General features: G+C 46.0%; 1 protein-coding gene across 1 annotated transcript in view; it reads right to left on the bottom strand.

Moving 5' to 3' along the window:
- Positions 1–2,884: 2,884 nt before the first annotated feature.
- TPRG1 (tumor protein p63 regulated 1) overlaps positions 2,885–27,589 on the bottom strand; it is a 35,760-nt gene continuing 11,055 nt past the window's right edge. The window contains exons 5-6 of the mRNA XM_039369105.1: positions 12,123–12,276; positions 2,885–3,213 (exon numbers count right to left, since the gene is read on the bottom strand). Of these exons, the coding sequence (XP_039225039.1) occupies positions 3,019–3,213; positions 12,123–12,276 (349 nt within the window). The 3' untranslated portion in view covers positions 2,885–3,018. The remainder of the gene's footprint in view (positions 3,214–12,122; positions 12,277–27,589) is intronic.

Genomic DNA, 27,589 nt, shown 5'->3' with positions numbered 1-27,589 from the left:
CCAAGGCCAATCAGGAAATAATAATAATAATAATAATAATATTTAATAATAATATAATACTTCCATCCTGCAACGAGATCTGTAATACCATCAAACATCCACATCTGCCTATCCCAGGTCCTTGGGGAGGACGTGATAAGTAGACAAAAATGCCAAATCCAGTTTGAACATCTGGCTGACTGCGATGATCCATAATAATAATAATAATAATAATAATAATAATAAATCTTATAATAATCTTATAATAAGATAGTTACTATCTTATTATTATAAGATTATAATAAGATTTATTATTATAATTATCTTATTATATAAGATATACTATCTGATAGTATATCTCAGAGACTTTGATAGAATCAGTAAAGAATCAAGACCATCTGATGTATCAATGCCATTTTATAAAAGAGGGCAGGACAAGAAACAATGGTTGGAAACTGACCAAAGAGAGAAGCAACCTGGAATTAAGGAGAAACTTCCTGACAGTGAGGACAATCAATCAGTGGAACTGCTTGCCACCAGATATCGTGGGCGCTCCATCACTGGAGATTTTTAAGAAAAGACTAGACAATCACCTGTCTGAAATGGTATAGCTCCTCCTGCTTGAGCAGAGGGCTCGACTAGAAGACCTCCAAGGTCCCTTCCAGCTGTGCTCTATTCCTATTCTATTCTATTCTATTCTATTCTATTCTATTCTATTCTATTCTATTCTATATTCTATATTCTATATTTGATTTCTTATTCTATTCTATTCTATTCTATTTTCTATTTCTTATTCTATTCTATTTCTTATTCTATTCTATATTCTACATTCTATTTCTTATTCTATTCTATTCTATTCTATTCTATTCTATTCTATATTCTACATTCTATTTCTTATTCTATTCTATTCTATTCTATATTCTATATTCTATTTCTTATTCTATTCTATTCTATTTTATATTCTATTTCTTATTCTATTCTATTCTATTCTATATTCTATATTCTATATTCTATTTCTTATTCTATTCTATTCTATATTCTATTTCTTATTCTATTCTATTCTATTCTATTCTATTCTATTCTATTCTATTCTAATACAGCATCCAGTTTTGGTCACCATAATGTAAAAAAAAGATGTTGAGACTCTAGAAAGAGTGCAAAGAAGAACAACAAAAATGATTCAACCTAGAAATAAGGAGGAATTTCCTGACAGGGAGAACAATCAACCAGTGGAACAGGAGTTGCCTTCAGAGGTTGTGGGAGTTTCATCACTGGAAGAGACTGGACTGCCGTCTGTCAGAAATGGTTTAGGGACTCCTGGTCGGGCTGGGGGTTGGACTAGATGACCTACCAGGCCCCTTCCAACTCTGTTATTCTGATTCTGATTAGGGGATTGGAAGCTAAAACACAGGAAGAACAGTTATGGGAAGCGGGAATCCGTCAAAGAGACTGACCCAGGGTGACACGAAAGCCGTCTTCCAAGATCTACAAAAAAAGAGGGGCTCCCAAGCTGAATTAGAAAACTATTTATTTTATTGTAATGAGCAAACGGCAAAGTAGCTCTTGAGCAAATTCTTTCTTCCCTGTTTGCAGACATGTTCCATCTCTTTCTAGATCATTTGCAAGCCATTTCGAAGCCAGGAGCAATTCAAATTCCAAGTGAAGCTGGGCAAACAACTTACATCATCCTTATCGTTGCATTTATTATTTTAACGAAGAACACAATAAAAGGACCCTGTAATCTTATAATCAGCTTTTTCTAAATCAGCGGCTGCTCTCCAGCTGGCCCTCAGCTGCTAGCTAGCCCATTGTGGCCACAAGGCAAATCCCATCATCCTGAGCAAAGGTTGAGGGGAATTACACTCCAATCTATCCAGAAAATTCCTGGCTGGGCAAAGTGAATTAGCGGAAGAGATTTTTTGCAAGCAAAATGGCCAGTAAAGCTACATTCACACATGCAACTTAATCAAAGGAATCTATTTCTGGTTTGGCACATCGCCTTGAAGAGTTGGTGCAGTGTGTGTCCCAAACACTGCACCATCAGAAAGCAAGTCAGGCTCACCCACAGAGAAGTGACTCTGCCTTGGGAATGCAGCCACCAGGGTTTTTATCGATTGTGGTCTCTGTAACCTAATTCTCTTTCTTCAACATCTCATTCCACCAGGTTTCGGAGGGAGGGAAGGAGGTAGGGAGGGAAGAAGGAAGGAAGAAAGGAAGGAAAGGAGGAAGGAAGGAAGGAAAGGAGGAAGGATGGAAGGGAGGGAGGGAGGGAGGAAGGAAGGAAAGGAAGGAAGGAAAGACAGAGAAAGAAAGAAAAGAAAGAAAGAAAGAAAGAAAGAAAGAAAGGAAGGGAAGGAGGAAGGAAGAAAGGGAGGATGGAAGGAAGGAAAGGAGGAAGGAATTAAGAAAGGGAGGAAAGGAGGAAGGAAGGAAAGGAGGAAGGATGGAAGGGAGGGAGGGAGGAAGGAAGGAAAGGAAGGAAGGAAGGAAGGAAAGAGAGAAAGAAAGAAAGAAAGAAAGAAAGAAAGAGAAAGAAAGAAAGAAAGAAAGGGAAGGAGGAAGGAAGAAAGGGAGGGTGGAAGGAAGGAAGGATGAGAGGGAGGGAGGAAGGGAGGGAGGGTGGAAGGAAGGAAGGAAGGAAGGAAGGAAGGAAAGGAGGAAGGAATTAAGAAAGGAAGGAAAGGAGGAAGGAAGGAAAGGAGGAAGGATGGGAGGGAGGGAGGGAGGGAGGAAGGAAAGAAAGGAAGGAAAGAAAGGAAAGACAGAAAGAAAGAAAGAAAGAAAGAAAGAGAAAGAAAGAAGGAGGGAAGGAGGAAGGAAGAAAGGGAGGGAGGGTGGAAGGAAGGAAGGAAGGATGGGAGAGAGGGAGGAAGGAAGGGAAGAGATAGATTGGAAGGGAGAGAAAGAAAGAAAGAGAGAGAAAGAAAGAAAAAAGAGGGAGGAAGGAAGGGAGGGAAGGAGGAAGGAAGGAAGGAAGGAAGGAGGGAGGGAAGGAAGGAAGGAAGGAAGGGAAGGAGGGTGGGAGGGAAAAGGTCCAGATCAGAAGCCGACGCTGCCCCGAGCGAGGCAATATCCCAGCTTATTTTGGTTTCCGAAAAAGGCCATCATCCCAATGTAGGTCTGAATGCAGATGGGCTCGCTCACCAAAGCTACCCGGGGACTCCGGCCTGGCGCAGGCTCCATTCTTTGGGCGTTCTGCACGGCTTGAACCAGTTGAGTCTGGAAGTTGGAAACCTGCAGATAAACAAGAGCAGCCATCAGCTGATCGATCATTTGTTTCCTCTCCTTGCAATATTTCCTAGACAGGCTTAATTGTGATATTTTAAATTGTGGTTTTTATTGGAGCTTAAAAATGCAGTGTAAAAACCAGCGCCAACTGAAAAATATATCAAAAAGAAACAATGCAGAGAGGGGAAAAAAGGGGAAGAGGAAAAATATAAAGGAATGGTTGTTTTAGAGAATTGGATAAGATTAACCATCTCTCTCTTTTTTTAAAAAAAATTAGTTTTTATTGGAGTTTAGAAACGGAAAGATGAAAGAACGAGTACAAACTAAAAAAAACACACAGAGAGAAAAGAGGAGAATATAAACAGAGAAGGTAATTGTCATTTTAGATAATTAAATAAGATGAACATTTTTAAGCATGATTTGTACTGGAGTTTAAAAATACAAAAAAAAAAAACCCTGAAAGATGTATCAAAAAGAAAAAAAGAAGAGAAAAAAAGGAGAAGGAATAAAATATAAAGAAAGGTAATTATTATTTTAGACAATTAGAAAAGATAGGCGGTCACGGTTTTTTAATCATTGTTACCGAAGTTTAAAACTGCAAAAATAAAAACAATACGAGCTAAAAATATATTAAAAAGACACAATGCCAAAAGGGGGAAAAAAAGGGGGGGAAGGGACAAAATAGAAAGAAAATGGACGATTATCATTTTAGATAATTAAGTAAGACTGGTTTTTTTTTCTCGGTGTCTTATCGTAGCACAGGAAGTCCTCAAGTTTCAACGATTCATTTAGTGACGGCTGAAACAGTGAATCATGAGCTTTTCTTTCACACGTACGACCGTTACAACATCCCCAAGTGTTCACAACGATCACAATTCAACCGCTCGGCAACTGACTCGTGTTTATGACGGTCGCAACGTCCCAGGGTCACGTGATCCCGTTTTGTGAACTTCCCACAAGCAACGTCAAAGGAGGAAGCCAGACGGATTCAGAGTTCAGGAGTGGTAAATCGGGAACTGGATGACCGTCCGTCACTGATGATTTAATTACATTCCTGCCTGGAGCAGGGGGTTGAGCTAGATGACCTCTGAAGATCCCTTCCAGCTTACACATTCATATTATTCTGGAAGGCACCTGCTCGGGAAATCCCGGCCTGCATTTCCCTGTCCTCCTGTGGGCAGCCCCACGATTCAGCCCTGAATTTATGTTTGCTAAATGAGATGGTCGTTCAGTGAGTGCTGGCCCCGTTTTACGACATTTCTTGCCAGGGTCGTTAAGGGAATCACTGCAGTTGTTAAGTGAATCTGGCTTCCCCCGTTGAGTTTGCTCGTCCGAAGGTCGCACAAGGGGATCACGTGACCCCGGTGGATACTGCAACCGTCATAAATATGAGTCAATTGACAGTGAGGACAATTAACCAGTGGAACTGCCTGCCTCCAGAAGCAGTGAATGCTCCAACACTGGAAGTTTTTAAGAAGAGACTGGACAGCCATTTGTCTGAAATGGTGTAGGGTTTCCTGCCTGAGCAGGGGGTTGGACTAGATGACCTCCAAGGGTCCCTCCAACTTTATTATTCCTTCCATGCTTCCTTCCTTCTTCCCTCCCTCCTTCCTTCCTTCCTTTCTTTCCTTCTTCCCTCCCTCCCTCCCTCCTTCCTTCCTTCCTTTCTTCTTCCCTCCCTCCCTCCCTCCCTCCTTCCTTCCTAAGTGCCTTTTTTAAAAGTGCTGTTGCAAACTCGGAACGGTCGTAACCTGAGGACTCCTTCTGTCGGTGGAGGAACGGGCGCAGGAGATCTTGCTTACAAGAACATCTCCGACAAATAAGCCCGGAAATCGGATCCCTCCGTACGAGAGGGTCCCCGAGGGATCTAGTGGTGTCCTTCAGCTACCTCTCCATCGCAACACAGCTGGGACCCTCCCTGATTTGGGGGGGCAGAAGGGTGTTGATGCCAAACACTTGCGAACACGTCTCTTGCATGCAAGGGATATTTTTCATGCCTGGCATTCAAAGCAGCTTGGGGCAGATCGAATGCACTAAAACATCCTCCCCACGCTAGGAACACAAAGGGGTTGTGTTACACCACAACGACGGCCCTGCAAATCTGGAAAGCGGCCCAGATCTTGAGGAGAGAGAGAGAGAGGCGCAAACAGGGAGGGGAGGAAGGAAGGGGCTGGGGTCTCTCTGGATGGAAAGGGAGCAAAACACTGGACAGCCAAGTGATGGGTTCGCTCTTGCGCACATGGGCGCAAGGATGCAACTGTTTTAATTAGGACAATTCGTCGGTGGGACTCCTTGCCTCCAGAAGTTGTGAATGCTCCAACAGTGGATGTTTTTAAGAAGAGACTGGACAACCATTTGTCTGGAACAGTATAGGGTTTCCTGCCTGAGCAGGGGGTTAGACTAGATGACCTCCAAGGTCCCTTCCGACCTGATCTGTTCTGTTTTCTTCTTCAATTCTAATTCTATTCTATTCTAATTTCTATACTATTCTATACTGTTTTGTTCTGTTCTATTCTTCAATTCTAATTCTATTCTATTCTAATTTCTATTCTAATTTCCATTCTAATTTCTATTCTATTCTAATTTCTATTCTATTCCTTTTCTCTATTCTATTCTATTCTATTCTAATTATTTCTATTCTATTCTATATTCTATTCTATTCTAATTATTTCTATTCTACTCTAATTATGTGTATTCTATTCTATATTCTATTCTATTCTATTCTATTCTATTCTATTCTATTCTATTCTATTCTATTCTGCATTCTAGTGTAGTCTAGTCTCTTCTATTCTTTCTCTATTCTACTCTATTTGTAATTCTAGTCTAGTCTAGCCTTGTCTATTTATTCATTTTAACTGGCTTTTAAATTTAAGGCCTCCGTTCTAATGTTTTACGTGGCACTTTTACGAAATGATTGCAAGCAGGACAGACAGCAGATAAGTTGAAGAAACCAACCAACCAACCTGCTTGGTCCATGTAGGGACAAAGAATCTAGCGGCAGCCATTCACAGAACACGTTCAGCTTAATTAGCATGACAGGGACTTCTCGACTTACGACGGTTTGTTTAATGACCGTTTCAAGTTAAAACCGCATTGTAAAAAGTGGCCTACGACCCAGCTTTCATACTTAATGACCTTGGTGGTCTCGTGATCAAAATTTGGACTCTTGGCAACTGACTCGTATTTATGACGGTCGCAGCATCCCCCGGGGTCACGAGATCATCCCCTTTTGTGACCTTCTAACCAGCAACGTCAAAGGGGGAATTTGGATTCACTTAACAACCGTGAGACTAACTGCAGTGATCCACTTAACAACCCTGTCAAGGATGGTCGCAAGATAGGGGCAAAACTTACTAAACCACCGTCTCGCTTAGCAACGGAAATTGAGGGCCGAGTTGTGGACGTACGTCGAGGACTTACAGCTTTTGGCTGCTTTCTCTGCTTTTTTCTCTGGTTTTGGCAGATTCTCCCCAGCTCCTTTCTCTGCTCCGCTCAGCTCAGCTTTCTCTTTTATTTGGTTATTCGTTTGTTTATTTATTGGGCTTCTAAACCCGTCGGGATCCGGTGATTCTCAGCGGTTTTCCGAAATAAAACGTCCACAACCCAACACTAGAGCTCAGATGGCCAAGCCATTAAAAACGAAAACAAAAACAGGATCATTACCTGAAAATTAAAACGGTCGGACCATAATAATCGGAGGCGGGGGGGGGGTTGGTTTGTTTGTTTTAAGGAAGTTTTTCTTTCTTCTTTTGGGCGGCTTCGAGTTGGAAAAACAAATGGGTAAAATTGCTGCTTTTTCAAAGGCCTTTGGGCTTCAAAGGACGTAGAATCCTGCGTCTGGAAGGGAGCTCAGAGGTCCTCTAGTCCAGCCCCCTGCTCAAGCAAGAGACCCTCTGCCACTCAGGCAAATGGCTGTCCAGTCTTTTGGAAGGGAGGGAGAGAGGGAGGGAGGGAGGGAGGGAGGGAGGAAGGAAGGAAGGAAGGAAGGAAGGAAGGGAGGGAGGGAGGAAAAAAGAATAGCAGAATAACAGCTGGAAGGGACCTTGGAGGTCCTCTAGTCCAGCCCCCTGCTCAAGCAGGAAACCTCTACCACTCCAGGCAAATGGCTGTCCAGTCTCTTGGGAGGGAGGGGGGGAGGGAGGGAGGAAGGAAGGGAGGGAGGGAGGAAGGAAAGAAGGAAGGAAGGAAGGAAGGAAGGAAGGAAGGAAGGAAGGAAGGAAGGAAGGAAAAAAAGAATAGCAGTTGGAAAGGACTTTGGAGGTCCTCTAGTCCAGGGCTTTTCAACCAGTGGTACGGGTACTACCTGTGGTCCATGGGCACCTGGCAGGTGGTACGCGACCATTCTAGAAAAGGGGTAGTGGGGGAAGGGAATGAGCTGAACCGGTGGCAGCACCGCACAAGCCTGAGCGAGAGACGGCTGGAGCTGCAGGGCTGTCAGGGCTGAGCAGAAGCGCCAGGATCAGTGCCGCTTTCCAGCTGATTGGCGCTTCTTCAGGGCTGTCAGGGCTCAGCGGAAGCGCCAGGATCAGCGCCAGGCTCCAGCTGGAGCTCAGCGCTGATCCTGGTGCTTCTGCTGAGCCCAGAAGAAGCACCAATCAGCTGGAATGTTGCAGCATCTCCATGGACTTGTAATTTACATTCAGATGCTTGGCAACTGATTCATATTTATGACGGTCACAGTGTCCCAGGGTCATGTAAAGTGATCAAAACCTGCTGCAACCACCCAGCAGACGGGGGGGGGGAATAAAAATCAAACACCCCCCCACCCCATCCCCGCTGCCAATCCTCAACAGAAATGCTCACAACAATGAAAACCTCGGACAGGAGGAAGAGCGCCGCCAGGCGGGCAGGCAGGTGTCTTGCTCGGCTGTGGCTTGGGGGGCACTTTTTCCAGTGCCATTGTAACTTTGAACAGTCACTAAGCGAACTGTTGTAAGTCGAGGACTACCTGTACTTCATCGCTTTTTTCCTTTTGGGGGGGGTCATCAAGTTTTTGACCCCTTGCTAGGCGACGGGTGGTACTCGGATGTTGCCATATCCTAAAAGTGGAACAAGGGGTGAAAAGGTTGAAAAGCCCTGGTCTAGTCCAGCCCCTGCTCCGGCAGGAGACTATTCCATTCCAGCCAAATGGCTGTCCAGCCTCTTCTTAAAATGGAATATGGAAGAATCCCCCAATTCTTATTTTTAAAATGTTCTGCACAGCGTCAATGCAGATTCCGAGCTGAAAACCCACCGGTTGTGTTTCTGCAAAATATTTGCTTCTCTTCTCACAACTCTCTTAACTAGGTCAGGGAAAGGCATTCGTATGGCTCGTTAAATTAGGCTACTATTACCTAACCTAGATTAGTTTCTACGGCCTGATTGCAACTGGATGGGTTAGTCTGTGGTTCAGTGACGGGGTGAACTCAGGACACGGGTCTCCAGAAGCTGTGAATGCTCCAACACTGGAAGTTGTTAAGAAGAGACTGGACAGCCCTTTGGCTGAAATGGTACAGAGTATGAACAGCAAACAGGGTGAACTAGAAATTCAGGTTAATGAGGGCAGATACGATATTGTTGCCATTACGGAAACATGGTGGGATGAAACTCACACATGGAACACACAGCTAGAGGGATTTAAATTATTTAAAAGAAACAGACCAAATAAAAGAGGAGGTGGAGTTGCTCTCTATATAAGAAATAACTACATCTTCACAGAAATAGAGTACAACAATGATAAAAACTGTCTTGAATGCATTTGGGTCAATATAAAAGGGGGGGGGAATGACATTGCCATAGGTGTATACTACAGACCACCCAACCAAACAGAGGAAATAGATGAACTTTTTGCTAGTCAGCTAACTAAGGTATGTAGGAAGCACATCACAATAGTAATGGGGGACTTTAACTACCCTGACATCAACTGGGAGACAAACTCCGCACCAAGTGGAAGATCAAACAGGTTCCTGGCAAACCTAGCAGACAACTTTGTCTCCCAAAAAGTAGAGAATGGAACTAGGGGATTAGCCATTTTGGATCTAATTCTCACTAACAGAGATGAAATGATAGACGGTGTTGGAGCCATAGGAACCCTGGGAGGAAGTGATCATGCAATATTAGAATTCAACATTATAGAAGCACAACCAATAGAACACAGTCAAACTAGAGTCTTGGACTTCAAGAGAGCTAATTTCAATAAACTTAGAGAGGGCTTGGGAAGGATTCCATGGATGAGAATCCTCAAGGGGAAAACAACTCAAGAAGCTTGGGAAATTTTGAAAAATGAGATAATAAAAGCACAGTCTAGCACAATACCAACAAAGAGGAAAAATAACAGCTCTCAAAAGAAACCAGCATGGCTGCATAAAGAACTCTCTGACAAATTGAAAGATAAAAAGGACAAGTATAGAAAGTGGAAAGAGGGGAACATAACTAAGTCAGAATATCAGCAAATAGCCCGAGCCTGCAAAGATGAAGTGAAGAAAGCCAAGGCTCAAAATGAACTGAGGCTTGCGACCAAAGTCAAAAATAACAAAAAAAGCTTCTTTCAACATGTAAAAAACAAGAAAAAAGTGAAGGAAATGATTGGTCCATTAGTGGGTGGAAGTGGCAAGAAGGTGACAAGCAACAGGGAGAAAGCAGAACTATTTAACTCATTTTTTGCATCTGTCTTTACACAAAGGGAAAAAACAGACCAACCTATCAAAAATAGTGCCACAAAAAACAAAACAGAAACACAAGTTAAGATAGGCAAGAAAATCGTTAGTGAGCACCTGTCCAGCCTAGATGAGTTCAAATCGCCAGGACCAGACGGATTACACCCCAGAGTTCTCAAGGAACTGGCAGATGTGATATCGGAGCCACTGAACTATATTTTTCAAAGATCCTGGAACACAGGGGAACTACCAGAGGACTGGAAAAGAGCTGATGTAGTTCCCATCCTCAAAAAAGGAAAAAAAATGGATCCAGGAAATTACAGACCTATCAGCCTGACCTCAATACCTGGGAAGATCCTGGAAAAGATAATCAAACAACGAATCAACGAACACCTAGAGGCAAACAAAGTCATTACTAAAAGCCAACATGGGTTTGTCAAAAATAGATCATGCCAGACAAATCTTATTGCATTCTTTGACCAAGTGACAAAATTAGTGGATCAGAGGAATGCTGTGGACATAATTTACTTGGACTTCAGTAAGGCATTTGATAAAGTAGATCACAACCTACTACTTGACAAGATAGAAAAATGTGGGGTAGACAGAACCACCACCAGATGGATCCGTAGCTGGCTGACCGGCCGTACTCAGCGAGTGGTCCTCAATGGAACTGCATCTATATGGAGGGAAGTGTGTAGTGGGTGCCCCAGGGCTCTGTTCTGGGCCCAGTACTCTTCAACATCTTCATCAACGATTTGGATGAAGGGATAGATGGGGAACTCATCAAATTTGCAGACGACACCAAGCTGGCAGGAATAGCCAACACTCCAGAAGACAGGCTTCAGATACAGAAGGATCTGGACAGACTTGAACACTGGGCACTAACTAACAAAATGAAATTCAATGGTGAAAAAAGCAAGGTTCTACATTTAGGCAAGAAAAACCAAATGCACAAGTACAGCATAGGTGGCACCATGCTCAATAGTAGTAACTGTGAGAGGGACCTCGGAGTCCTAGTAGACAATCACCTAAATATGAGCCAGCAGTGTGCTGCAGCTGCCAAAAAGGCCAACACAGTGCTAGGCTGCATTAACAGAGGGATAGAATCAAGATCACGTGAAGTATTAATACCACTCTTCAATGCCTTGGTAAGGCCACACTTGGAATACTGCATCCAGTTTTGGTCACCACGATGTAAAAAAGATGTTGAGACTCTAGAAAGAGTACAGAGAAGAGCAACAAAGATGATTAGGGGACTGGAGGCTAAAACATATAAGGAACGGTTGCGAGAATTGGGTATGTCTAGTTTAACGAAGAGAAGGACAAGGGGGGACATGATAGCAGTATTCCAATATCTCAGGGGCTGCCATAAAGAAGAGGGAATTAAGCTATTTTCCAAAGCACCTGAAGGCAGGACAAGAAGCAACGGGTGGAAACTAATCAAGGAGAGAAGCAACCTAGAACTAAGGAGAAACTTCCTGACAGTGAGAACAATTAATCAGTGGAACAGCTTGCCTCCAGAAGCAGTAAATGCTCCAACACTGGAAGTTTTTAAGAAGAGACTGGACAGCCATTTGTCCGAAATGGTGTAGGGTTTCCTGCCCGAGCAGGGGGTTGGACTAGATGACCTCCAAGGTCCCTTCCAACTTTACTACTATTACTATTACTATTACCTCCCAGGTCCCTCCCAACTCTTGTCATTCTCTCTTTAAGGATACTAGATAGAGCAGGATGCACGAACGCATCCATACTAGCTAACCATACTTGTCTACTTTATGGTTAAGTGGTCCCACATCAGCCTTAACCAGGTCAAGTAGAGACCTAGCAGATGTATGCTTGCAATAGACCATGCTTGGTGTATGGGGGGAAGGGAGAGAAACCAGCTTTGTGAGAGATTATAAATATATATGCTTTTTAAAATTGTGGCTGTGGCTTTTTCTCCTTGGTGAGTTAAGCCCGCCAGCTTTTGCAAAAGCTTTCTCCAAATCTAACTCGGTTCCTGGAATCCCGAGTGAGTTTGCTTGTTTGCTTGAAGCACGTTCCAAGCAATGTACATTAACCACAGTTGGGTTCTTCCTGGCTTATTGGGGCACGCAAGGCCAAGACTATAACTTTCCATCTCTTTTGCAAATGAAGGAAAACGGGTTAATCCGTGACCGCTTCCAGCGTCTTGTGTGAATGCAGCCACTCTGGGAGAATTCAGCCTCTCAAACTCACCCACCTCCTTGCAACCTCGTCCCCACCACTCCCATTTTGAGGGGTGGTCTCTCGCTGACCCACCTGACAGATGGGGCTAAGCCTCGGGCAGCCATTTTTGACTGGGTGCTCCGTGAAGGTGGCGTACGGCATGTTGGTGGACCAGGGGTTCCAGCGGGCGAGGAAGTTTGGCTCTTGGTAAGTGTCCCAGAAGATCCTCAGGCCTTCCCCGTTCCTCCTGGAAAGCAAAACACTTTGGGTCAATGTTTCTCAACTTTGGCAGCGTGAAGATGTGAGGACTTCAACTCTCAGAGTTCCTCAGCCACCATCGGTGGACTTCAACGCCCAGAATACCTCAACGAGCATGTGTAGGCTTCAACTCCCAGAGTTGCTTAGCCACCATCCATCTATGGAGTTCAACTCCCAGAATCCCCCAATCAACGTATGGACTTCATCTCCCAGAATTCCCCAGTCAACATGGGTGGACTTCAACTCCCAGAATTCCCCAGCGAGTTCCTTAGCCACCATCCATCTATGGAGTTCAACTCCCAGAATTCCCCAATCAATGTGTGGACTTCATCTCCCAGAATTCCCCAGTCAACATGTGTGGACTTCAACCCCCAGAGTTGCTTAGCCACCATCCATCTATGGAGTTCAACTCCCAGAATCCCCCAATCAATGTATGGACTTCATCTCCCAGAATTCCCCAGTCAACATGGGTGGACTTCAACTCCCAGAATTCCCCAGCGAGTTCCTTAGCCACCATCCATCTATGGAGTTCAACTCCCAGAATTCCCCAATCAATGTGTGGACTTCATCTCCCAGAATTCCCCAGTCAACATGTGTGGACTTCAACCCCCAGAGTTGCTTAGCCACCATCCATCTATGGAGTTCAACTCCCAGAATTCCCCAATCAATGTGTGGACTTCATCTCCTAGAATTCCTCAGCAAGCATGTGTAGGCTTCAACTTCCAGAGTTCCTTAGCCACCATCCATCTACGGAGGTCAACTCCCAGAATCCCTTAATCAACATGTGTGGACTTCAATTCCCAGAATTCCCCAGTCAACATATGTGGACTTCAGTTCCCAGAATTCCCCAATCAATGTGTGGACTTCAATTCCCAGAATTCCCCAGTCAACATGGGTGGACTTCAACTCCCAGAATTCCTCAGCGAGCATGTGTAGGCTTCAACTTCCAGAGTTCCATAGCCACCATCTGTGGACTTCATCTCCCAGAATTCCCCAGTCAACATGGGTGGACTTCAATTCCCAGAGTTCTAGAGCCAGCATGGGAAGACTTCAACTCCCAAAGTTCCTCAGCCTGGATGGATGGGCTTCAGAGTTCCTCAGCCACCATGCCTCCTGGGGGGATTCTGGGAGTTGAAGTCCACCCATCTTCAAGTTGTCAGGGTGAAGAAACACTGTTATGGGTGAAGGGGTGTTTCTACCCTGTCCCAAAGGAGAGACTCCTTTAGATGGGACAAGCATCCAAGTTCTCCAGAAGAACCAAGACTCCGGATATACAGAATACAGAATAACAGTGTTGGAAGGGATCTTGGAGGTCTTCTAGTCCAACCCCTTGCTCAACCAGGAGACCCTACACCATCCTGGAAGAATGGCTGCGCAACGTCACCTCCAGGGATGGAGCCCGTGACGACCCAGGTGGGAAAGGAATATCCTAGATCAGTGGTTCTCAACCTTTTTAATGCCGCGACCCCCCAACCGGTCGTAAGTCGAGGACTTCTCTACCGGTCGTAACTCGAGGACTACTCAACTGGTGCAGCACCGTTTGCAGACTGGGACTTTTGGTGGGCTCAGCAGGGCAGAGACAGCCTGGACAATTCCTATTGGCTTTTGAAAGCCAATAGAATTAGAGTCTATTCAAGAGAGTCTCTTCTATTGGCTTTCAAAAGCCAATAGAATAAAAGGGAGTAGCACAGCTAAGGAAAAGGGGGGGAAAATGGCGGACTGCGTTGTTTGGCGACCCCCGTGAAATGGTCGTTCGACCCCAAATGGGGTCCCGACCCACAGGTGGAGAACCGCTGCCCTAGATGGAAGAAGGTTTTGAAGGCCACCGTACCGAGGCCCGGAAGGAAGGTCTCGTGGGACTTGAAAACTGTTGGAGAACCTGAGAAAGTGAGACATTTCTCAAGGGTGACTGGAAAAAAACGATGCCGTGGATGAGTCAAGATGAAAACCACCACAAAGCTCTTGTCTGGACATTCTCCGGGGAAATAACCCCTAGGGCAAGGAGAAGACAATGCCATTGCACAAGAAGAACACCAAGGTCCTCCCGTCCTACACAACGCAGGGAGGTGCAAAGACGTTCGCCTTCCTCGGCCCCCCAGCCGAGGCTGTGCAAGCTGGTTGCACCACCACCAGCCTTGGGCATCCTTCTGGCTCTCCACCACGCCCACATCTTCTCTGAAGATGAGACATCTCTCCTTCCTTCAGGAACCCTGGGTCCATGATGGCGCTCGCCTCCGAGACGTTGTGGGTGCTCAGCGACAGTGAGAACAATTAACCAGTGGAACGACTCACCTCTAGACGTTGTGAGGGCTCCATCGCTGGAGGCCTTTAACGAGAGATTGGACAAGCTTTTGTCTGAAATGGCACAGGGTCTCCTAGGTGAGCAGGGGATTGGACTAGGCCAGTGGTTCTCAACCTGTGGGTCAGGACCCCATTTGGGGTCGAACGACCATTTCACGGGGGTTGCCAAACAACGCAGTCCGCCATTTTTCCCCCCTTTTCCTTAGCTGTGCTCCTCCCTTTTATTCTGTTGGCTTTGGAAAGCCAATAGAATAGACTCTCTTGAATAGAGTCTCATGCTATTGGCTTTCAGAAGCCAATAGGAATTGTCCAGGCTGTCTCTGCCCTGCTGAGCCCGCCAAAAGTCCCATTCTGCAAACGGTGCTGCACCAGTTGAGTAGTCCTTGACTTACGACCGGTTGGGGGTCACAGCATTAAAAAGGTTGAGAACCACTGGACTAGATGATCTCCAAGGTCCCTTTCAGCCCTAGGAGTCTATGATTCTTAAAGGAGGGAGGGAGGGAGGAAAGAAGGAAGGAATAACAGAGAGTTGGAAGGGACCTTGGAGGTCATCTACTCCAACCCCCAGCTCAAGCAGGAGACCCTATATCACTTCAGAAAGTGGCTTTCTTAAATGCCTTTTGGGAAGGAAGGAAGGAAGGAAGGAAGGAAGGAAGGAAGGAAGGAAGGAAGGAAGGAAGGAAGGAAGGAAGGAAGGAAGGAAGGAATTGATGAGCAAGGGAGGGAGGAAGGGGAAGCAGAAAGAAAAGAGGGATGGAAACATGAAAGGAAGGAGGGAAGAAGCACAGAAGAAAGGGAGAGATAGAGGAAGATGGGAGGGGAGGGAGGGATAGGGAGAGGAAAGAAGGGAGAGAGAAGGGAGGAAGAAAGGAGGGAGAAGAAAGGGAGGGATAGAGAGAGAGGAAAGAATGGGAGTAGGGAGGGAGAAAAAGAGGGAGAGAGGAAGGAAGAAGGGAAAGGGAAGGAGGAAGGAAGGATGGAAGGAAGGAAGGAAAGGAAAAGGAGGAGGGAAGGAGGAAGGGAGGGAGGGAGAAAGGGAGGGAGGGAGGATGGAAGGAAGGAAGGAAGGAAGGAGAGGGGAATGAGAAGAGGGAAGGAAGGAAGGAAGGATGGATGGAAGGAAGGAAGGAAGAAAGGAAGGAAAGGGAGGGAGGGAAGGAAGAACGGAAGGAAATAGAGGAAGGAAGGATGGAAGGAAGGAAGGAAAGAGGGAAGGAAAGAGTGAAGGAAAGGAAGGAAGGAGAGGGGAATGAGAAGAGGGAGGGAGGAAGGAAGGATGGAAGGAAGGAAGGAAATAGAGGAAGGAAATAGAGGAAGGAAGGAAGGAAGGAAGGAAGGAAGGAAGGAAGGAAGGAAGGAAGAAAGGAGAGGCAAAGGGTAGAAGCTCCTCAGAGGGTGATCCAACCTAGATCTAAGGAGGAATTTCCTGACAGTGAGAACAATTAATCCGTGGAACTCCTCGCCTCCAGAGGTTTGGGTGCTTCATCACTGGAGGCTTTCAAGAAGAGATTGCACAGCCATTGGTCCAAAACGGTCCTGGGTCTCCTGCTTAAGCAGGGGGTTAGGCTAGAAGACCTCCAGGGTCCCTTCAAACTCTGTTATTCTATTCTGTTCTGTTTTGTTCTGTTTGAGTTCTCTTCTATTCAATTCTGCATTTTCTCTTCTCTTCTTCCATTCCATTCTACATTCTATATTTTATATACTATATTCTATTCTATTCTATTCTATTCTATTCTATTCTATTCTATTCTATTCTATTCTATTCTAATTTTCTATTCTATTCTATTCTATATTCTATATTCCATTCCATTCCATTCTATTCCATTCTATTCCCTTAAGAACCGCCTTCCTTAACCATGGAAATTCCGGTCTGGATCGTGGTCATCCTTAGCCATGGAAATTCCCTCCTTAACTGTGGCTGTAAGTTGAGGACTGCCTGGTGGACAGATGTTCGAAGCAAGGGCTGCCGGGTGTTGGAATTCTTCTTTGGAGATGTGGTGTCGCTTCCCTGCTCAGTGAAATGATCGGGTTTCCCGTTTCAAATGTAATTATGAAAAAGCCACACAAACAGCCTTGCGCAGGACGCCAAGATTCAGGCTGGGCCAAACCGACGTATTGCCGATCCAATAAATCCTCCTCTTTTTTAAAAAAATAAATCTTTTTGTTCTTTCCTAAAGACATAACAATAAACACGGCTCCCAACTCAGGTGTAGAGAAAGCAGAAGAAGAGGAGGAGGAGAAAGAAAGGAAAGAAGAAAAAGAATGAGCAGATTTAACTCCTGTTTTTCTTTCTCTCTCTCTCTTTCTTTCTTCTCTCTTTTTTCCTTCCTTCCTTTCTTTCTTTCTTTGTTCGTTCCTTTGTTCCTTCCTTCCTCTTTTTTCTTTCTTCCTTCTTTCTTTCTTTCGCTTTCTGTTATTTCTCTTTCTTTCTTTCTCTTTCTCTTCTCTTTCTTTCTCTTCTTTCTGTCTTTCTTTTTTCCTCTCTTTTCTTTCTTTCTTTCTTTTCTCTTTTTTATTTCTTTTTTCTTGCTTTCTTTCTTTCTTCTTTCTTTCTTTCTTTCTTTCTCTTCTCTTTCTTTCCTCTTTCTTTCTCTTCTCTTTCTCTTTCCTTCCTTTCCTTCCTCTTTTTTCTTTCTTTCTTCTTGCTCTTTCTTTCTTTCTTCTTGCTTTCTTTCTTTCTCTTCTCTTTCTTTCTTTCCTCTCTCTTTTCTTTCTCTTCTCTTTCTCCCTTTCTTTTTTCTTTATTTCTCTCCCGCTTTTCTTTCTTTTTCTTTCTTTCTTTTTCTTTCTTCCTTCCTTCCTTCCTTCCTTCCTTTCCTTCCTTCCTTCCTCTTTTTATTTCTTCTTTTGCTCTTTCTTTCTCTTTCTTTCTTTCTTTCTTTCTTTCTTTCTTTCTTTCTTTCTTCTTGATCTTTCTCTCTCTCTCTCTCTCTCTCTCTCTCTCTCTTTTCCCATTCAAGGAGCACCTGGCTTTTGAGAGAGGAAAAACAAAACAGGAGGCGTGCATTTTCTCTGGAGAGAGAGAAAAAGATTTCACAAACTGTGTTCCACAATTGAAGGCCCATTAAGTTGTAAATAGCAGAAGAGGGAAATTGTAGCCCCCACATTCCTGGATGGGATTAGATTTTGGGGTGTCCATGTATCACTTGGAAATATTTCTGGATGTGGTTCTTCCTTGGAGAGATGAAACGCTCTACCAATTACATCTAGTTATTAAAACCATTTGTTTAAGGATTGTTCGAAGTTACAACAGCGCTGAAAAAAGCAACTTATGACTAGTCCTGACGCTTATGACCGTCGCAGCGTCCCCGCAGTCAAAACTGGAAAGCAGTGTGTATTTCTGACGGTTGCAGCATCCTGGGGATCTCGTGATCCCCTTTTGCGACCTTCTTAGGAAGCTCCCGGCAAGCAAAGTCATTGGGGTGGGGAGAGGGGAAATGGATTCACTTAGTGACTATGTGATTTGTTTAGTGACCGTGGCAAAAAGGTCACAAAGCGGGTGCAACTCGTATATCCCCCATTGTGGCCTGCTTATTCTCTTGCAATCCCTTTCTCTGCAATCTCTGCAGGGTGGAAGAAAAAGAAAAAGTTCCTTCTCTTCTCAGTCATTGCCGACCTCAACCTGCTTCCGCAGTGAACGGCAAAGCCCTAGCCTATTTGACACACCTTGTGTAGCGTCTCCCACGTTCTCGAGATGTTCCTCCTTGGTGGCCCTAATGTTCCTCTCTTTGTTTGAAGAGAAGTAGAGAGAGGAACGTGGAAGAGGACAAAAGACGACTTACTCCGGTTGGACCCAGGGCTGAGGATGAGATGAAGGAACATTTTGAGAACATGCCCGAAGTTGCGAGTGCCAGCTTGGCTGCCGTTCAGCACAACTGGGTTGAAGCCTTCAAAGGATTTGGAGAAGGATGAGCGGACCAGCCTTTTTTGCTCTTTGAAAAAGCAGCGCCGGTTGTTGCGGGCAACTTTAGACTTCTGAATGTGGTCAACCCAAGAAGAAGGCTGAGCCAAGAATGCTTGACTGTTAAGCCCCAAGGATCTCCTGGCTGGAAAACGTCTCCTGTCTTTGCTCCAGCAGCTATCTTCTTTTCGGAGAACAATCAATGTGGTTTAGGAAGGAGAAGAAAACTCAGAAGAATGATTCTGGATGGGGTTGGGTGGTCCTGTCCCCAGTTTTGGTGACTAGGTGGGTCAAAGCTTCAGAGGAATGAACAGACCCACATCTCTGTGGGGTCAGGAACTTTACTAAGGCCAATTAAAAAGGAGTCAACTAGAGCTGGAAATTAATCAAGGCTTGGAACAAAGGTGCCAAGAACAGATGACTGTTCTTCTCTAGGTGTTCCTCAAGCAGCTTTTAAGATGGGCGGACTTCAACTCCCAGAATTCCCCAGCCGCACGTGCTGTAGTAGGACACCCTCTGCACAAATGGACTGGCTGCGTCAAAAGGCAACAAGTAGCCTCCATTCAAACTTCATTTTCTTTCCTTCTCCCTCCTGCTCCTCCTCCTCCTGCACCATCACAATTCCTTCTCCTCCTTCTCCTTTCCCGCCCTTGCTGCCTCCAGTCCCGCTTCTCCTTCTCCACCACCCGCCTGTTTCTCCCTCTCCTCCTCGTCACCCCTTTCCATTCTCCTCCTCCTCCTCCTCCTCCATCTTCTCCGCCATCACCAACACTTCTTCTCCACCATCATCCTTCTCTTTCTTCTCCTCAACCCTCGCCACCCTCCCTCCTCCTTCTCCTATTCTTCTCCTCCTCCTTCTCTTTCTCCTATTCTCTTTCTCCTATTCACCTTCTCTTTCTATTTCTCCTTCTCCTATTCTCCTTCTCCTCACCAGAAGCAATCTGGGGAGATTTATAAAAAATGACAGACACAGGTCCTATTTTGATGCAAAATGTTCAGATCCAAAAAGGACCTCAGGAGAGTCAACTCCCTCTCTCCCCCTCCCTCCCTCCTTCCTTCTCTCTCCCTGTCCATCCATCCATCCATCCCTCTCCCCCTCCCTCCCTCCCTCCCTCCCTCCCTCTCTTTCTCCCCCTCCATCCCTCCCTCCCTCTCTCTCTCTCCCTCCTTCTCTCTCTGTCCATCCCTCCCTCCCTCCCTCCCTCCCTCTCTCCCCCTCTACCCTTCCCTCCCTCTCTCTCCCTTCCTCCCTCCCTCCCCTTTCATCCATCCCTCCCTCCCTCCCTCTCTCTCCCTCCTTCTCTCTCTGTCCATCCCTCCCTCCCTCCCTCTCTCTCCCCCTCTACCCCCTCCCTCTCTCTCCCTTCCTTCCTTCCTTCCTTCCTCCCTCCCCTTTCATCCATCCTTCCCTCCCTCTCTGTCCCCCTCCCTCCCTCCTTCCTTCTCTCTCCCTGTCCCTCCCTCCCTCTCTCCCCCTCCATCCATCCATCCCTCTCTCTCCCCCTCCCTCCCTCCTTCCTTCTCTCTCCCTGTCCATCCATCCATCCATCCCTCTCCCCCTCCCTCCCTCCCTCCCTCTCTTTCTCCCCCTCCATCCATCCCTCTCTCTCTCTCTCCCTCCTTCTCTCTCTGTCCATCCCTCCCTCCCTCCCTCTCTCTCCCCCTCTACCCTTCCCTCCCTCTCTCTCCCTTCCTTCCTCCCTCCCTCCCCTTTCATCCATCCCTCCCTCCCTCCCTCTCTCTCCCTCCTTCTCTCTCTGTCCATCCCTCCCTCCCTCCCTCTCTCTCCCTTCCTTCCTTCCTCCCTCCTCTCTTTCTCCTTTCATCCATCCCTCCCTCCCTCTCTCTGTCCCCCTCCCTCCCTCCTTCCTTTCTCTCCCTGTCTCCATCCCTCCTCCACCCTCCCTCCCTCCTTCCCTCTCTCTCTCCCTTCCTTCCTCCCTCTCTCCCTCTCTTTCTCCCCCTCCCTCCCTCCTTCCATCCCTCTCTCTCCCTCCCTCCCTCCCTCTCTCCTTCTCTTTCTCTCCCTTCCTCCCTCCCTCCCTCCCTCCCTCTCTCTCTCCCTCTTTCATTTTGCAAAAGCCCAAGACAGACACCCAGGCCTGGCACACTGGGGGCCGTTCTGTGTCCTGGAGAGAAGTTGGCACCTGGAGGGCAGGGAGGGTGTCACACCAAAAGGTGTCCCCCACCCTCACCCTGACAGGCCAGCCGTGGAGACGAGTGAGGTTGGGTTGGAAGCAGGCTCGGATTACAGTTCAAGTCATGCCCTCCAGCTCTTCCACCCCCAGCCCCCCACCAAGCAGGTGGCGTCTTGCTGGGCTCCAGAGTCAGCTGGCCGCCAACCAGAAATATTTGGCCTGCCCTAGATAAACAGCCTGTCCCTTTAACTCTTCCGGAGACCAGGAAGGAAAGGGCCAAGTCCTTTGGCCAGGAGGCATCCTGCAAAGAACACGGCGGTCTCTCCCCGGCCTTTTTTGTTGGGTGCAAAGAAAAAAAAAATATTGCCCCCCCCTTCTTAACTCAAACATCTGAATTGGGTTGGACTAGATGACCTCCAAGGTCCCTTCCATCTGTTATTCTGTTATTCCTTCCTCCCTCCCTCCCTCCCTCCCTCCCTCCCTCCTCCAACGCTGAAAGTTTTTAAGAAGAGGCTGGACAGCCATTTGTCTGAAACGGTGTAGGGCAGTGATGGCGAACCTTTTAGAGACCGAGTGCCCAAACTGCAATACAAAACCCACTTATGTATCGTCGGTTGCCGGGTGGGCGTGGCCCATTGGGTGGGCGTGGCTGCGGTGATTAACAGCCACCTGGGTGGGACTAAAAAGTTCAATCAATCAATTCCAACTTTGCGAGATCTTTTTTTTCCCCCACGAGAAGTTGAAATTGACGGATTGATTGAACCTTTTTTTTTTTTTTTTGCACACGGCGGCGGAGGCCTAAAGCGAAAAGGTTTTTATAAAACCCAGCTGAAGGCCTAGGCCTGGAGCGATGGCGCACCTGCCCACAAAGAGGGCTCTGCGTGCCAGCTCTGGCACCCGTGCCATAGGTTCGCCACCACGGGTGTAGGCTTTCCTGCCTGAGCAGGGGGTTGGACTAGATGACCTCCAAGGTCCCTCTCAACTTTTATTATTATTATGAAAGGCGACGGGTGCTTCCGATCTCCTGCTAAGTTTAGGTCAGGCACACCAGGCGCCCAGAAACATGTTCATTCTTGACTGAATGCGCATCGCCCAGCAGCAGCCACTTTAGAGGAAAGCCGCAGTTATGGTGGGGTGGGAGAAGGAAAAATGCAGCTGGGAGCCAAAAATTGCAGCCTGGCGCTGGAAGTTTACTTCCCCCCCTCCATTTGCAAATTAAACTGCGGCATGGAGTGGGGTGGGGGCAGAGGAAGGGGTGGGGGAGCCACGCCAAGATCTGAAGGTTTGATCTGCTGAAAGCACACACACACACACACACACACACAAAACACACACCCTCCTCCTCCTCGCCTTCTTGCAGGCGTCTCTTGAGTCATCCAATAATTTGGGCTGTGTGTTTTCTGCCCCTCCAGGGGATTGGTGTGTTCCTAGCAGCCCTGCCCAAGAGGAAGAACGGTGCCAAATCAGCCTCTCTAGGGTGTGTGTCTGTGTGTCTTTGTGGGTATGCCTGTAATTGCAGCTTGCATACTCCCTGCCCTTTGCAGGGGGCAATGGCTGCAGGCCGGCACAGCTCAGCTCCAACTCACACCCTCTGGCTGGATCGTTGCCAGTTCAGCTGGGGAGAAGAATGGGGGGGGGGATCTGATTATTCCCTCCTACGTCAGGGGGTCTCCAAATTTGGCAACCTGTAAGACTTGTGGACTTCAACTCCCAGAATTCCTCAGCCAGGCAGGCCCTTTTTTTTTTTTTTTTTAAATTCTATCCTCGGGAGTGGAGAGATTGCAGAGAAAGGGATGGTAAGAGAATAAGCAGGCCACCATGGGAATACACATAAAAATGAATACAACAGCTGGTCGGGGAATTCTGGGGGAGTCGAAGTCCACAAGTCTCAAAGTTGCCAAGTTTGGAAACCCCCCGACCTGACGGGGCAAAAGAACAGACACCATTTGAACACATGGACCGGTTGTGCAATACAGGTAGTCCTTGACTTATAACGGTCCATTTAGCGACCGTTCAAAGTTACAGCAGCACCGAAAAAATGACCATTTCTCCATAATTACGACCTGCCGCTTTCCCCCGTGATCATGGGATTAAAAATTCAGACGCTCAGTCACTGGTTTCGTGTTTATGATGGTTCCAGCATCCCTTTTTGCAAACTTCTGACAAGCAGAGTCTCACTTAATGACAGAAATGTTGGGCTTAATTGTGGTCGTTAAGTCAAGGACTCCCTGTATTGCTACCTGGTGTAGGTCTATACATATGTTGCATATAGTATGTTTTAAATGTTTTGAGAGGAAGCAACTAAATTTCATTTTTTAATAAATATTTTATTAGATTTTATATAAATGAGGAAAGAATAGGGAGCATGCAGATATGCAGAGGGAAGGGCATAGGGAATTTGGGATGGAAAGAGGGTAGGTACAGTAGTGGGGTAACCCCCAACAATAATCTCCTACTTTAACAAACAAGCTACCGTCCGGATCAAAATAGTAAATAAACATAATTTATATCTTACTCAGCCATTTTAAAATAAGATTAACTATAACCATATTACTAAAGATTGATAAACAGATAAAATTCCTCTTATATAGATAAGCGTAATCAATACAATCTCAACTAATCATAATGGTCAACATTAGCAATTAAAAACCACTCAAAATAAAGATGTTATTAACCTAAGAACAGAAACTTACTTAAAAACCTATCACCTTACTTAAGGTGTCTAATTTAGCAGAAATGGCAAAAATCTCCGTTTATTTAAAGGACCATTCACAAGAAAAATATATGTTGGTTTTGAGAAGATGGATTGATTATATTCAAAAGAAATATGAGACTGAAAAGTATTATCTTGCTTATGAGTAAATTTTAGATTATTATTAATCGTTTAATATGGTTGAATTTATATTATTTTTAGTATTATGGTTTAACTATATGATTATTTTTGTTTTTAATTTGTTAATATTTATTTTGAAAAGGAGTTAAAGTATGTTATGGATTTGATTGATAGTATAGTTGGGTAATGTTAGTTAGATTATGTTTGTTTATTTGTAATCCTGTAATCAGCTCTGGGAAGTGGGGGAGGGGTGGGAGGGGTGGGTGGGATTTGGGGGGAATTGTATGAAATTTTTTAAAAAAAACTTTTAATAAAAAAAAAACCTATCACCTATTCTAAAATTTTAAGTTCTTTTCACATTCTAACACAGTGGTTCTCGACCTGTGGGTCGGGACCCCATTTGGGGTCGAACGACCATTTCACAGGGGTCGCCAAACAACGCAGTCCCGTCATTTTTTCCCCCCTTTTCCTTAGCTGTGCTACTCCCTTTTATTCCATTGGCTTTTGAAAGCCAATGGAATAGACTCTCTTGAACAGAGTCTAATTCTATTGGCCTTCAAAAGCCAATAGGAATTGTCCAGGCTGTCTCTGCCCTGCTGAGCCCACCAAAAGTCCCATTCTGCAAACGGTGCTGCACCAGTTGAGTAGTCCTCGACTTACGACCGGTTGAGTAGTCCTCGACTTACGACCGGTTGGGGGTCGCGGCATTAAAAAGGTTGAGAACCGCTGTTCTAATATGTCTCTAACCATTGATAAAAAAATTTTTCCCAAGTTTTAAAATAAACTGAATCATCTTTCTCTTTCATTTCCAATTTCGTTTTTCATGTGTGCCGTTGGGCCCACAGGGGAAAAAATAACAATAAAGGTTATCTAATCTGGGGACTGTGCCCGCTTGTTCGGGGTCAGCCCCCAGACCCTTCCTCTGATGCTTTCCCCTCTCCCCCCCCCAGGCCAGCTGACCCTCTCCATTCAGCCCCTTGCCCACTTCCTGGTGCTTTGTTGTAATATCTTGCAGGTTATTAACTTATTTAGCTGTACGATCAGAACAGGACAGAAGGAAAATAAACCTAGATACACATCGGAGAGAGAGAGAAACTGATGAGCTTGCAAAAGAGAAGGGACCTGTCTCTAAAAAGGACCCCCCCCCCTAGCAAGAGGGTTGGGTGTGAAGACACACACATCCCCCCAACGGCTGAAACTGAGAACCAGCGAAAGGACGTGTGAAGTGGAATTAAGCCACTCAAGAAGGAATTTCCTGATGGACGAATTCCTAGGTTCCTGCCTGGATCCCAGAGGGCTGCTCGAGATCTCCAGATCTAGGAAGTGGGGTCGGATCAGGTCAAACGCTGCACGGCCAGAGAAGTCTTGAGCAACGTCAGCAGCCGCGAAATAAGCCCTGTCCTGGCTCTCTTGCAATGTGAGGAAAGAAGAGACCAGGAATGGTGGTTACAGAAGAAGGCATGGGTGGAAGGTTTAGCTGGCCTCGTGTGCAAAAATGCCACGTCCTTTCCAACTCGGAGGAGCTCCTCGCCCCGAGATGCCATCTGGGTTTAGAGGCCATGTGCGCTCTCTCTCTCTCTCTCTCTCTCTCCCTCTCTCTCTCACACACACACACACTTTTGCTCTCTGTTTCTCTTTCCCCCTCTCTTTCTGTTTCTCTCTCTCTTGCTCTTTCTTTCTCTCTCACACACACTCTCTCTCTTTTGCTGTTTCTCTTTCCCCTCTCTCATTCTCTCTCTTGATCTGTCTCTCTGTTTCTCTCTCTCTCTCTTTCTTTCTCTCTCACACACACTCTCTCTCTTTTGCCCTCTATTTCTCTCTCTCTCTGTTTTTCTCTCTCTCTTTTGCTCTTTCTTTCTCTCTCACACACACGCTCTCTCTTTCGCTGTTTTTCTTTCTCCTCTCTCACTCTCTCTCTTGACCTGTCTCTCTGTTTCTCTCTCTCTCTCTCTTACTCTTTCTTTCTCTCTCACACACACTCTCTCTTTTGCCCTCTATTTCTCTTCCCCCCCCTCTTTCTCTCTCTCTGTTTCTCTCTCTCTTGCTCTTTCTTTCTCTCTCACACACTCTCTCTTTTGCTGTTTCTCTTTCCCCTCTCTCACTCTCTCTCTTGATCTGTCTCTGTTTCTCTCTCTCTCTTACTCTTTCTCTCTCACACACACACACACTCTCTCTTTTGCTGTTTCTCTTTTCCCCCTCTCTTTCTCTCTCTCTCTATTTCTCTCTCTCTTTTGTTCTTTCTTTCTCTCTCACACACACACTATCTTTTGCTCTGTTTCTCTTTTCCCCCTCTTTCTCTCTCTCTCTGTTTCTCTCTCTCTCTTGCTCTTTCTTTCTCTCTCACACACTCTCTCTCTTTTGCTGTTTCTCTTTCCCCTCTCTTGCTTTCTCTCTTGATCTGTCTCTCTCTCTTGCTCTTTCTTTCTCTCATACACACACTCTCTCTCTTTTGCTCTCTCTTTCCCCCTCTCCTCCTCTCTCTCCCTTTCTCTCTATCTTGCTCTTTCTTTCTCTCATACACACACTCTCTCTCTTTTGCTCTCTCTTTCCCCCTCTCCTCCTCTCTCTCCCTTTCTCTCTATCTTGCTCTTTCTTTCTCTCTCACACACACACTCTCTCTCTCTTTTGCTGTTTCTCTTTCCCCTCTCTTTCTCGCTCTCTCTCTTGCTCTCTTTCCTTTGCTGTCTCTTTCTTGCTCTCTCACACATACCCTCTCTTTTGCTCTCTATTTCTCTCCCCCCCCCCCTCTTGTGAGCAAGGTGAACCAGGACAGGTAGCCTGTGAGTTCCTGCTGAGAAGGCTAGCCTTGCCATCTCCAGAGAGAAGAGCGCCACCTACTGAAGGATGGAGGGAAAACCCACCAGGGAATTTCCCTACCAGCTGCCTGCCTCCAATTCAGAATAACAGGGTTGGAGGTCATCTAGTCCAGCCCCCTGCTCAGGCAGGAAACCCTCTTCCATTCCAGACAAATGGCTGTCCAGTCTCTTCTTGAAAGCCTCCAGTGATGGAGCACCCACGACATCTGGTGGCAAGCTGTTCCACTGGTTAATTGTTCTAACTGTCAGGAAGTTTCTCCTTAGTTCCAGGTTGCTTCTCTCCTTGATGAGTTTCCATCCATTGCTTCTTGTCTTGCGCTCAGGTGCGTTGGAGAATAGCTTGACTCCCTCTTCCTTGGGGCAGCTCCTGAGATGTTGGAAGACGGCTATCCTGTCCCCCCTTGTCCTTCTCTTCATTAAACTTGTTGTTGTTAATTGGGAAGTCGTGTCCGACCCATCGCGACCCCGTGGACAACGTTCCTCCAGGTCTTCCTGTCCTCTACCATCTTCTGGAGTCAATAAACTAGACCTACCCAATTCCAGCAACCGTTCCTTATATGTTTTCACCTCCAGTCCCCTGATCATCTTTGTTGCTCTTCTCTGCACTCCTTCTAGAGTCTCAGCATCTTTTTTACATCGTAGTGGCCAAAATGGATGCCGTATTCCAAGTGTGGCCTTACCAAGGCCTTGTAAAGTGGTATTAACACTCCACGTGATCTTGATTCTATCCCTCTGTGAATGCAGCCTAGCACTGTGTTGGCTTTTTTGGCAGCTGCAACACACGGCTGGCTCACATTTAAGTGAATGTCCACTAGGACTCTGAGATCCCTCTCAGTTACTACTATTGAGCAAGGTACCCCCTATACTATACCTGTACAGATAGATAGATAGATGATAGATGATAGATAAATAGATAGATAGATAGATAGATAGATAGATAGATAGATAGATAGATAGAGATGGATGGATGGATGGATGGATAGATAGACTAGACATACCCAATTCCCACAACCGTTCTTCACACGTTTTAGCTTCCAGTCCCCAAACTATCTTTGCAGATGTTTTGCAGATGTTTTACATCAGAGAACAACCTTGGTGACTGAGATGCCAGTCAAAGGGTGTTGAGACTCTCCTGGAAGATCCCGGAGCACCATTAGAACATTAGATATGCCAAGATCTCCAACCTTGAGGACTTTCAAATCTTCTGAATCCCAGAGGATCCTAGCATCTTCTCCCTGGGTGTCTCTGGAGATCCTCCATCATCCAAGGTCCTGGTTGTCCCAAAGTGGCTTTTTCAGGAGGCAATTGGACTT

The sequence above is a fragment of the Crotalus tigris genome, unplaced genomic scaffold (assembly GCF_016545835.1).
Source record: "Crotalus tigris isolate CLP2741 ecotype Arizona unplaced genomic scaffold, ASM1654583v1 scf7180000020968.1038771, whole genome shotgun sequence".
NCBI lineage: Eukaryota > Metazoa > Chordata > Lepidosauria > Squamata > Viperidae > Crotalus > Crotalus tigris.
This window is presented reverse-complemented; position numbering and strand designations above follow the sequence as displayed.